This window comes from Microtus pennsylvanicus, chromosome 2, assembly GCF_037038515.1.
Source record: "Microtus pennsylvanicus isolate mMicPen1 chromosome 2, mMicPen1.hap1, whole genome shotgun sequence".
Lineage (NCBI taxonomy): Eukaryota > Metazoa > Chordata > Mammalia > Rodentia > Cricetidae > Microtus > Microtus pennsylvanicus.
The window spans coordinates 140700038-140712864 of NC_134580.1; the positions used below are offsets into that span (position 1 = coordinate 140700038).

The 12827-nt window shown below is 50.6% G+C and overlaps 1 protein-coding gene across 31 annotated transcripts in view; it reads right to left on the minus strand.

Annotated features, from left to right (window-relative positions):
* Zmynd8 (zinc finger MYND-type containing 8) overlaps nt 1-12827 on the minus strand; it is a 97332-nt gene that overhangs the window by 16823 nt on the left and 67682 nt on the right. For 23 of the 31 annotated variants that reach the window (XM_075963087.1, XM_075963095.1, XM_075963089.1 and 20 more), the window contains 3 exons: nt 9776-9925; nt 6374-6880; nt 1428-1829 (listed from right to left, as the gene is read on the minus strand). In XM_075963087.1, coding sequence (XP_075819202.1) covers nt 1428-1829; nt 6374-6880; nt 9776-9925 — 1059 coding nt within the window. The remainder of the gene's footprint in view (nt 1-1427; nt 1830-6373; nt 6881-9775; nt 9926-12827) is intronic. The other 8 variants (XM_075963091.1, XM_075963086.1, XM_075963094.1 and 5 more) reach the window with 1 other exon arrangement.

A 12827-nucleotide genomic window follows, 5' to 3' on the forward strand; every position in this document is an offset into this window, starting at 1 on the left:
CAGGAGTGCCTTACCAGTCAAAGTGTGGCCTAATTGATCACAAGGCCTGTGGTAGAATCTGTCCCAGACACTTTATGGGGCAGCAGTGTACTGTCAATTAAAACCAGCCCTTACCAGCTGAAATAAACTTTACCAAATCCAACATAGGATCGACTATCTGAAAGCTGAGGACTGTACTGCCACCCGGTCTGAGTGCTGTGCCCACCTATCCCACTGGCAGGGGCATCCTTTAGAGACAGAATCCAACAAGGGGCGGTCCCAGTCTCAAGCTGGCTTCACAAGCTTCTATGCCCAGCACCAACCTAGCTCAGTCTTGACCTGCCCAGGTCTTCAGGCTTTCTCCACCCAGGCGGTCGTGAATTCCTGTAGGTGTCCCTGGGACGGGCCTCACACCAGTTCGGTGAGGTTTCCTCACTGGGGCAAGCTTGGATTGGGAGGGTGGGGAGCATTGGAGAAAGGGTGGGTGTGGAGGAAGTTCCTCTCCCCGAAGAAACCGGGCCCAAATTATTGTTCCTGAATCTGGGTTCACTGATGCTGTCCAGACCGACAAAATGGGTTTAGCCCATCAGCTGTAGGCCAGGGATAGGCCTCCAGCACTGAGGGGAGAGTTGGCCTTGCAGCTGTGGTTGCAGTGAGGCTTGCTCACCTTTTACACGGAACGGAGCGCTAGTTTCTTTAAAGGAACCTTCGTCACCTACCCACTTCATATACTCTACAAACTGTCCCCCAAAAGGACTAGGGGTTCATTCACACTCACAAGACATATTACACAAAGATATATTCATTGCAGCATAGCTTATACTGGGGAAAAACCTGAAAGCATTCTAAATGTCTACTAGCAGGGGGAGGTTTTCAATAAATCTGGGAACACTATGCAGCAGTCCAAAAGAATAAGACACAGACAGACCTCTAAAACATGCTGATGTGTGGGAGGGGAAAAAAAAAAAATCATGAATGGTACCATTTTTTCTTTTAAAAAAAAAGGAAAAGAAAGTAATATTTAATGGTATAATAGTATATGATATAAAAACGTATGTATATGCATGCACTGGGAAAGGATTTTCACAATTACTCATGATAGTCACAGAAGGGTGAGCAATGACATGGACAGTGAATGGGCCCACGTTTAGCGTTTAAAGTTCTACATGCGTATTCTGTCCCTCTGTAAGGAGGAGACTTGTGTATCGTTTATAAAATGGAAAAATAAACATCTGAAATAAAACAAAAATCCAAGTGAATAGTAAATAGCAAGCCAGGTTTTTTTAAAAAAAAAAATAATAATAATAATAATACCATATGAGATGGCTAAGGCCCGCAATGACCATGGCACACAGGAATCAGGGAAAAAAATTAAATGGGTGGTTTGTCTCCTGTTGATGTGGCAAAAAGGGGGTGGGCGCCACAGAGAACAGAAGGGGGCGAGGTACCTTTCACAGCCTGTCTGGTCTGATATCTTGTCCCCTGGGAAGAGTGAGGTTGCTGCTGCTGGCTCTGTTGTTGGCTCTGCTGCTGCTGCTGCTGTTGCTGCTGCTGCTGGCGTTGTATCTTCTGCATATGCCACCTTTGGGAGGACGTTTGAAACTTACTTGATGAGTTCCACACGACCCGCTGCACGGCCGGGGCAGTCTCCTTCGGTAACAGCGGCCTCTGCTTCTTCACTGGGCTTCCTGTGACGGCGGTGGCTGGTGCTGTGACTGTGACGGTCGACATTGTGCTGGTGGTGGCGGCCACTGTGACGCCAGCCGCGGGGGCTTGGGTGGCCGAGCGGGTGAGCACTGGCGTCTCTGGGGGAGACTGGTTGCCAGCTGCCGTAGACTGTGGCGGTTTACCTATAGGCACGGCCAGGCAGGCATGGAAACAAGCAGAAACTGGATTGGACTTATGAGCAGGGACTTCACGCCATTGGCCAGTTCTGGGTCAAACCCAGTATAGGCAGACAACTGTAGGAATTCAGAATGCCCCTTGGAGGCCCAAGGACAAGCACAGCCTCTGTCAGATCAAGGCGTGGTAAGTCTTCTAGGGAAAGAAAAGAGGGCAAGACCCAGCCCCCTTTGGAGCAATAACCCGTGGTACAACTGTGGACAACAGGGAGAGCCCAGCCCAGGAGCAGTCCACCAGAGAAACCCTTGGGCTAGAAAGCTAACAGGGCGTGGGCTCCAAGACTAGATGGCCCTGATCGTCAACTGTAAAAAAACACCTAATCTACTTTCATCCTAGACAAAGTCTCTGGGAGAGACATTTAACATTGGAATTCAGGGCTGGAGAGATGGCTCAGAGGTTAAAAGCACCGGCTGCTCTTCCAGGTCCTGAGTTCAATTCCCAGCAACCACATGGTGGCTCACAGCCATCTATAATGAGATCTGGTGCCCTCTTCTGGTATACAAGCATACATGAAAGGAATGTTGTATACATAATAAATAAATCTTTAAAAAAAAATGGAATTCAGCCCCAGGCCTGAGAACTTTCCCTCAACACATTCAGCCTGAACTTAAAGCCCACTTTCAGCTTGCACTGAGCTGTTTCTGCCACGGCCCTCCATGGGTAGCACACAATACTAGATTTCCTATCCTGTAATGACTATTGACTTGACTAAGTTTAAGCTTAAACAGATTTTTTTGAAGAGCTGCTTTAAAAGCATTATTTCAGGGGCTACGGATGCCGCTCACAGTGGGACACCAACCATCTGTGTTCACCTGGACTTAATGACATACGTCAGGAGGTGGACAAAGACCGGGAGCAGGATGGGAGGGTCAGCACAATGGGAAGTCAGTGGAGAAGCTTCTGGAAAATGGGTCAGGGCTAGGGTTCTGAGCTCATTTACGAAGGGGACCCGGCAATTGCAGAGGTGTCAGCTTGTACTCCACCCCACCCAGGGTGCTCAGAAAACACACAACTAAGGTGGGGGGGTTGCCATCATAGCCCACACGCCTTGGCATTTCGTGAGGACGAAGCTTGTCCTTTTAGGCTCAGATTACCCCGAAAAACACGTAGGTTATTCCAGACAGGACCTAGAGCAGGCTTTCGGGTTCTCTGAGGAGACGGTTTCCTGTCTGGTGAGCACCGAGCTCCTCTGAAGACCAGCATTAAGTCAAGCTGGTGAGGAAGCCGCGGGGTCCGTCTGGCCCTCTTGGCTGACCTGACAGACACCACACAGCCCATCTGCCCTAGGGTCCAGAAGCAACTCTGAACTTGGCCAGATGTAGTGCCCAGCAAAGGATCCAACATGAAGAAACTGCTACCTGTGGCGGACTGTGTTTCTGCCAGAGACATAAATGTTTTTTTTTTTTTGGGGGGGGGGAGGTTCAAGACAGGGTTTCTCTGTGGCTTTGGAGCCTGTCCTGGAACTAGCTCTGTAGACCAGGTTGGTCTTGAACTCAGAGATCCGCCTGCCTCTGCCTCCCGAGTACTGGGATTAAAGGCGTGCGCCACCATCGCCGGGCCATAAATGTTTTTATCACTGCTACTAGCTAGCCTGGCTCACTTTTATGGGCTCAAAAAAAAAAAAAAAGTCAGCTCTTCTCTCAGGACAGGGGTTTTGAGGTGCATCTACTTGATAGCAGTCTCTTCCCAAAGGAAAACTGTAGTAGAGACAAGAGCAGGCTCTGGGAGAGTTTCCTCAAGCTATGGCTTGAGGCTATCAAGAGTACAGAAATTTCCTCAAGGGGACAAATTTCAGGAATTTCTTCAATAGTTTCTTCAATGGGGAGAATCCAGGTGTTTGGGGTGGGGTGGTTAGATAGCTATGGGGAATTTGTTTGTCCCAGAGAGCCCAGAGTGCAGACTGATCACTCTAAAGAAATGCAGATTGCCTAGTAGCCCCTTTAAATGAATGAGCCGGAGGTCAGAGCTTTGCATTTATAAGGTTGAACTAACGGCCCTGTGAGGATGGAAACGCCCTCAGTGGAGGGTAGTCGGGAGTTCCCCGTGGTGAGCACTGGGTCTTCATCTGCCTCTGCATCAAGTCCGGGGTGGAAGAGTGGCTGCGGTCCACGAAGCTCTTCACTTCAGGACCAGAACACGGCTGTAGACTCACTGGTAGAACCGCCTCGGACAAAGAGGATCCACCTTACATCTGTCGAGCATGGGGCACCGTGGGGACTCTGGTTTACAGAAGTAAGTTTTGCCTCAAGTCTTGGAAAGCTGTTCTGATAGTGTTGTATCCCAGAACTGCCATTATCGGTCTTCCACCATCCACTAAGGGTTTTCTGGGTCTACAGAAGTTTCCCTTAGCAGGGCGGTGGTGGCGCACACCTTTACTCCCAGCACTCTGGAGGCAGAGGCAGGAGGATCTCTGTGAGTTCAAGACCAGCCTGGTTTACAAGAGCTAGTTCCAGGACAGGCACCAAAAACTAGAGAAACCTTGTCTCTAAAACTCAAAAACAAACAAACAAAAAACAAAAGTTTCCCTTAGACATCAAAACCAGGAATAGTTCTGCTAGAAGGATTTTGATCTTTTAAAAGTATGAACTCTCTTAGAAACTATGCTTCCCTTTTTGCTTTCACTGCTAGGAAGCTCACAACCAAAATGGAAACTCTTGTTTAGTTTAAGACAGGAGCCAAGGGTGACCTTGAACTCCTAATTCTCCTGCCTCTACCTCCAAGTGCTGGGATTAAAAATTTGTATCACCAGGCCTACCTTACTTAGTACGTATTTGCATATAAAACCTTTCCCCAAAGCCAGGGCAGAAGGCAAGTCAATCAAAAGGTGTATTTCGGGGCTGGAAAGATGACTCAGTGGGTAAAGATACTTGCCACCATGAATAATGACATAAGTTGTTCTCTGACTCACTCACACACACACACACACACACACACACACACACACACACACACACACACGCCTCTTTCAAAAAGAATGGGAGATTCTCCAGGTCACAGAGCACAGTCCTCACAGGAGGAGGCTACGCCTACTGAGCAGTAACCGGTATGCTCCACCTCCTTCCCACCCTAGATAGACTTCTGAGGGCTTCAACAGGTCTAAGCATTAGCTCGAGCATGCTCTGCCTTCTCCACCTTGCTCCTTCCCATCAAAGGTATCTATCTCATTCTCCCTTCCTCGGTCAGCCTCGAGCTCACAGAGATCCGCCTGCCTCTGCCTTCCAAGTGCTGGGATTAAAGGCGTGCGCCACCACTACTGGGCTCTCTCTTCTTTGGTCAATAAATCTGTCTTGATTAAGAGCTGAGGTTCCAAGCTGAGCACCCAACAGAGAAAAGGTTCTCAGGCACAGCAAGACAACAGGGGCCACCAGGCTACAAGAATGTGGGGAAACACAGATTCAAACTTTGCTCCTGGGTTACGATGAGAAATTGGCTCCTGTCAGAAACTAAGCCCAGTCTAAAATGACACCTAGCTAGCTGTCCCTTAACAAGGACACCCAGCTTGGCGGCTACCCTGTAAGGTGTACTTAAGTGATGTCATTCTGGGCCCTGGCTAAATGCTGTTGTTGGAGTGTTCTGGCCACCCACCTGCCCAGCCAAAACCTTGCTGTTGCTCAAGCCCTTCTGGAGAGGTTGCCAGCACGCAGACAGCAGAGGGTGCTTGCCTATGGTGCTCATCACAATAGCAACAAGCCAGAAAATATTCGGGCTACCGTTCTCAGGCCGGAAGGTTTTGCCCACTAGGAAAAGGCATGTTTGATGGGCAAGTGCTCCTGCCATCTAGTGGCTAAAGGCCAGAGTTGCATCTAGACCACTTCCAGTGCAAAAGAATTACTGTGAATCCCAGAGCTTGGGTACAGAGAACAGACTGCCCAGTGGGTGCCAACTAAGGTCTCTTCCATTTTCAATGCCCCAATGAGCCTTGGTACCACGACTAACGAATTCCTCTCCTAAGAAGAAAATACACATGCAGGCCACGAGAAGAGGGAAATATGAGTCTAGATCTTTCTACTGAGAGCCTTGACCGCTAAGCCCAACCCAAATGTCTGACGCATGTAGCTCAGACAGGTTCCGAGGCCATGGGTTCAGGCACCAGCACCTTTAAAATCGGGTTTAGTGGCCTGTCACATGGGGGGGGGGGGGAGGCAGAAGAATCCAAAGCTCAAGGTCATCCTTGGCTATATAATTCAAGGTCAAATTGAACTATTTACGGCTTAGATGACCTTCACAAGAAGCAGCTACTAGCGACAGTGGACTCTTGTGTTGAGGATGGAGCAGACCCACATGCAGGTTTGCATGGCTCTGGCTGTACCAGCTGGGGACCGAGATACTTCCTGCCACACTGGGCTTCGCAACCACGCAAACTCAAAGTGTAATATATAATAGTTCAATGGTAGAGCACTCGCCCACCACACACAAGGTCCTGAGTTCGATCCTCACACACCAACAAACACTGAACAAAAGTCACCATCTAGGGACTGTGTACGTGACTTACCATCCTGCTTAGGTGATGGTACCTTGGACTCCTTCTTGTTTTTGCGACCCTCCCGCCCAGAAGGATCTTCTCCTAAGTCTATGACAAGTTCACTCTCGGAGTCGGAGTCCAAGCCCAAATGCACTGTGGGGGAATCCGTGTCGTCTTTCCCCTTCAGCTTGTCCTTTGTAGGGTGAGGCGAAGGCTTTGCCTTCTCTGAGTCCTTCTCAGGCTCAGGGCTGGCCTTGTCCTTGGCGGGTGCAGGCTCAGCCTTCTCACTGGCTGGCGAGTTACTCTTCGCTTCCTCTTTGACCTCCACTGGGTTTGCAGGTTTGGGCTTTTTTTTAACGGCAGGGGCCTCTTTGTCCACCCGACTCCCCTCTTTTTCCTCAGGGTCCTCCGGCTCATTCTTGGGCTTCTGTTCCTCGTCGCTGACGTACTCACTGTCGCTGCTCTCTGACTTTTCGGAGTCCTCTGAATCGCTGTGCTCCACGGCCGTGTAAACGTCCTCGGAGATCTCATTTATGCCTGAGGTAGAAAAGAAAACACAGCTGAGCCACGCCATAAAGACAGGAGTGAAACACGCACCCGCATTTCAAGTGGCAACACCATCTTGGTGGGGGCAACAAGGAAGAGGACTTGGGGGGTGACCAAGACCCAAAGAAAGTAAGGGGAGACAGAAGGATGGCCAGGTTTAAGTTCAGTCTGCAACTCTGTGCAGAGGTATGAGGGCCCAGAGACGCCAAGCATCTAGTCACAAAGAAAATCCACTGGGAAGCAAACAATCCCGGGATCCTGACCAAGCACTCCTATGAAGTGTGGCTTCGACTTGTGTCCAGGGCTCAAGAAGCTTAGAGCCTTAGTGTGGTAGTGTGGCGGCCACGTGCTCAGCCCATGCTCAGCCCGTCTGCCCTCACACTTCCCATCTGGGCAGCACTGGCTTGCCTGTATGCACTGTCTTTTTGCCTTTTTTAAAAAAATTAAACTTCTCTCCCCAGGTCACAAGGGAAGAATTTCCACATAGGCCTCAAGGTAGTGGCTTCTGTGCAAAGAGCACAGGAACCAGCCTTTCGGGGATGCTGGGATGTGAGGAGCAAGCAGCAGTTGGCAAGGGCACCTCATAGTGGGGGCAGATCTCCAGATGACCGGGTGCCCAGCCCTCCAGCTGGTTCCCTGAGCTGCGCCAGAGCCTCAAGGGCTCATCTGAATGCATTGTCCCTTCCGCTCACAAAGGGGGCAAGAGGAAAGCACACCTGTGCATGTCTCCCAGCTAAGGAGACAGAATAGCAGGTGTCATGAAGACCTGATGCATGCTTCCAGCTCAGGCAGGAGGTAAATAAGGACAAATAAACCCAAAAGAATGAAAATCCAATCAATTCTTCATACCACCTTCACCCCAGTGCAATGGCCCGGCCTCTGCCATGATCTGTACACATCAAAGAAAAACTCAGGAAGGACAAGGGCCATGCAGAGTCAGGACAAACTGGGTGGTCAAGAGAATTGCTGGGGTGTGGTATCTGCCTCCCCCAGGGTCCAACAACCATGCAAACATGAGGTCTAGCAGGGCGATGGTGGCGCATGCCTTTAATCCCAGCACTCGGGAGGCAGAGGCAGGCGGATCTCTGTGAGTTCGAGGCCAGCCTGGTCTACAAGAGCTAGTTCCAGGACAGGAATCAAAAAAGCTACAGAGAAACCCTGTCTCGGAAAAAAAAAAAAAAAAAAAAAAAAAAACATGAGGTCTGGAATGATTGTACAGTCAGAGGCTTGTGCTACTGGCAAGCATTGGGGACTGGGGACAGGAGCTGTTAGCTATGGGACCTTGGGAAAATGAGCTGCTTTTAAGCCTCAGAGTTTTCATCTGTTAAGATGGAGCTGAGGATTATTATACAGCTCCCAGAATAACCCAAACGCAGGGCTCAGCAGAGTGTGGTAGGTCCAGGAGGGGGTTGATAAATGAAGGAGGGAAAAGGTTTTCTATAATTGTTTTTATTGCACTATATTTCTCCCCTCCCCTCCCTTCAGGAGGAAAGTTCTTGCTAGCAATGATCGAGCTTTATGGAAGGCTGCAGGCGACACCAGAACGGCTGACCGCAGTCCCCACCTGTCAAATGTCCCAATGGGACAAGGACCCTAACAGGGAGAGCCATGCTACTGGCAGGAGACACCTTAACAGGGATCCTCGTACCATCTCACTACTGAAACAGTGGTCCCCGAGAAACTGTCATTTCCCCAGTGACTTCATGAAGGTAAAGCGGATGCCTGGCACCAACCAGAGGGACTTGTGTATGGGAAAGGGATTTCACACCGTTCTGACAGCAGGCCAGGATACCTCACAAGAGCTGAGACAATGATGGGTCACTAAATGGGAGGATCATATCTTCATCAGGACTGCTTAGGTACGCAAACTTCTGGCCTTCTAGTTAAACCTAAATGTCCCATCTAGGATCTCTTTTATTTGTTCCTCTTCCCGGTGCAGCAGCAATGAATAAACCTCCCTTCTCTGCTTGTCACTATTACTCATTTCCTTAAAAGACAGGGGTCAAGTCTCTCAAGAGTCAGGGATTTGATCCTAAAAACCTAGAACTCAGTCATATCCCCAGACAATTCTAATTACAGCTCCCTTCTCACTGAAGGACCCAGGGCACCCACTGACACCAAAGACCCCACCTCAGGATGACCCTTGCTCCTGGGGCCTACTATCCATTGCTCTTCCTCAGTCCCCCCAGATTAATTCGCTACCTCAATCAGTATTCCAGAACATAAGCTATGTATATGAAGCCTGGCTTCCATGGAGAAGGCAAATCCCTGTAAAAGGATCACTCTATTTAGAGGCTTCCGTAGAGGGCAGAGCCCACCACCCAAGGTCCCCTCTTTGGGACAAGAAAGAAGGAAGCCAGCCAACAAAAAAAATAGAGTCTTCCAGAAGATGAGATGGGAGCCGGGCGGTGGTGGCTCACGCCTTTAATCCCAGCACTCGGGAGGCAGAGGCAGGACCCCTGTAAATTCGAGACCAGCCTGGTCTACAAGAGCTAGTTCCAGGACAGGCTCCAAAGCCACAGAGAAACTCTATCTCGAAAAACCAAAAAAAAAAAAGAAGATATGAGATGGGAGCGAACACCTGGAGGAGAGGGTTGGGCATTATAAGACTCATTCAAGAACGGGTACTTTCACATTTGCCCCTGAGGTTCCCGGACTACCTCAGCCGGAATTCCAAAGGCCCTCTTGGAAAACCGACTAGCAAATCTGAAATAATTCCGGCATAGAACTGCAGTGCACTCCAACTAGAAAAAAGAGGCCCCGGCAGCTGGTGAGAGAAGCAAGCCACGCCTTCTGTCCAGGTGCATCTCCGAGAGAATGGCGCCCGCAGCGCAGGCAGGCAGGGGACGCAGGCAGGCAGGGGACGCAGGCAGGCAGGGGACGCACCTAGTTGTGCTTTGCAGCTCTCTATGGTCTTGTCCAGGTTGAGCTGGAACCGGCTTCGAATCTGCCGCTTGGGAGAGATGAGAGGGACGGGGGCCGACTGCTGGAGCGACTCGCTGAGCTCCTTCAAGTCCATCTCGGCTTTGCTTCGATCTGGAAGACACCGCCACAAACATCCTTGTCAAAACAGGCACCAGGGGAACAGCAAGCATCACCAGCACTCAGGTGAGCAGGGTGGTAAGCATGTTCATATCATTCAACCACAACAGTATACCCAGCTGCCCAGAGACCAGGGCGCAGGCGCAGGGTAACAGGAAGCACATGGCAGGCTTACTTCCTCCCCCAGAACAATTTTTGAGTCTAATCCCAGCTTGGAGGTAACATTTGTGACCTCAGCTGCATAGAGAAAGCTGCTAACAATCTATCCAATCTCAAAACAAGAGGGAAACACCTGCCTGGCCAGAGCATGGAGACAGCTTCCCTATAGCGAGAGGCATGGCGCCCCCAGAGGACACCGTGAGCATGGATCACTGCCGTCTTTCACTCCCAGGCCAGCTGAGGCTTGAACAAAGACGGGAATTAGGGGACATGCCCTTTCTAGCTGGGCTGCCAGCACCCGAGGCAGGCGGAGAGAGGCAGAGGCTGGCTCTTGTGGTACTGACCTGGGCCAAAAGGTCTTCTCAAGTAAGAACCGGAGTTCCTCGGCCTGACACTCAGTCCTGGTTACCTTAGCCAAGGGCTGGCTGTACAACCAGCTAGACCAGGTTTCTAAGGCCAGTGACTTTCACTGTTTGAATTGTTTCCTACTTCTCCGCAGTGCCCAGCACTACGGAAGAGGGGAGGGGGGGAAGAGGGGAGGGGGAAGTGGAGGTGGCTGTGGAGGTTCAGAATTGAGGGAAGACCTGCAGGTGGAGCTCAAAGTCCTTCCTGGCCTGCTCCCCACACCACCCCCTCGAGCTGATTCCAGACGTGGGTCAGAATCCCATCAGCGATAGAGCGACTTCCCGCTGGCTCTGCATTTCCTTCATGCTACCACAGGCTCAGGGCCTCCGCTGCTATTACAGGCCATCCAGAAGGGACCAGAGAGAGAGAGCTGGACAGGAAGGGCTGTCACAAGGCCTTCACCAGTTCCTCTTTGGTTCTGACCTGAGCCACCCTCTCCCCATAGCACAGCATTCTCTAACAACAGGCAGTTCTCAAAAGCCCCTGCCAACAAGAAGCCCCAAACAGCTCCAATTCATGCATCACCCCCAATGAAGGACCCACTCTCTGAGATGGTCCCCCTACATGAGACCACACACGCGCGCACACCTCAAGGTCCCCCACCCCTAGGAAGGGAAGGAATGGAATATTCTCATAGCAAGTGCAGACGCCACCTTTGAACGGCAAGACAAGCGGCCCCGTGGGTCTGTGTGGGCACAGGTGTTCTTGAGAGCATCCAGGATTAGCTGGAATCATCTGGAAGGGATTTGGAAGGAGCAAGTCCTGCCTGCAGGTCTCCCCTTGCTTTCTGGACCTAGCATCCATCTTTATGGCCTCCTCTACACGTGTTCTTAGAGCACATACAGAAGGGATGCTTCAGGGGGCTTCCAGGAAGGGAGCGGTCATTTAATCTACCAGGAACGAAAAGGAAAACTACTTCCTGACACCCACCTTTGGCTCCAAGCATCTGAAGCATTACCTCAGGTGGCCCAGAGGAGGCTCAGGGCCGCGTGGCCCTATCTTTGGCCCAATCTTCTCTGTGAGTTACAGGCAAGGAGACAGAGCTGGCTTGACTGTGTAAAAGCTCTCCTTAACTTTACCCTGAGGCAGGTGGGTTGTGAGTTCAAGGCCAGCCTGACCTACAAGGCAAACAGGGCAGCCTGGACTACTGTGTGAGCCTACATCTCGAAGACTAAACACTGTAATACTACAATGCAAAAATACCCCTGGCATTTTACAAAATTAGGCTTCCCTGGCCAACAAATTATTATTATACTTATCCAAACTATTTTTTAATATTTATTTATTTATTATGGATACAATATTCTGTTTGCATATATGCCTGCTAGAAGAGGACACCAGACCTCATTACAGATGGTTGTGAGCCACCATGTGGTTGCTGGGAATCGAACTCGGGTCCTTTGGAAGAGCACACAATGCTCTTAACCGCTGAGCCATCTCTCCAGCCCTATCCAAACTATTATTATTCATCTCGTGCATCAGGGCTGGGGGGGGGGGGCGGTCCAGGCCTAAGATCAGGCTTCTGGGGACATAAGCCAAACAATCCGGGAGTGCTGGCTAGATTTGAACTCTCGCCTCTCCTTTGCGAGGAGAAAGCAGCAAGCAGTCTCTCTCATCGCAGGGAGGTCCACCTCTGCCCTTCTCTACCGGGAAGTAACTCCAGCTCTCTGGTCGCTGCCAGCATTTTAAACATTTCAGACATAAAGACAGATCCAGCTATAAATGGAAACCAGGGAGGAAAAATAGCCAGTCTAGAGACAGAAAGGCCCTGTCTGCGAGGGAGCATGAAGCCTAGCAACTTCACAGGGCAACTTGGCAACTATCTCCAAATGTCAAGCCCACGAGGCCTATGGATTTCCCTCCCGCGTGGGCAGCAATGTCTTCATCACAGCTATTTTCAGTATCAAACGGATAACAACCTCACATCTGTTCAGAAGGATGGAGGCTCCAGATTACCCACAACTGGGGTCAGGATAAACACATGCTAAAGCCAGCAGAGGCAGACTCCTATGCTGGCTTCAACAGAAAGGAATCCAGGGGTACAGCCAAGCAAGTAGTATGTGGAAGAAGGGACAGGATGGGACCGTGAATACAGACACGCCACTGATGACAAAGGGCTCAGGAAAGTCACAGTGGTGGGGTGACTGCCCTACTGGTTCAGGGATAGTAAGAACCCTAGCCCCAGCCTCACCCCCAGTCAGGGACACCCACATTCTAAAGAACAAATATTGCCTCAGAACCGAGAACCAAAGGTACAGACACATAGAGGGGATGGAAAGCAGGGGACAGTGTCAACCAGCGGAAAGGGAAGGAGAGGGAGGTGCCACCAGCG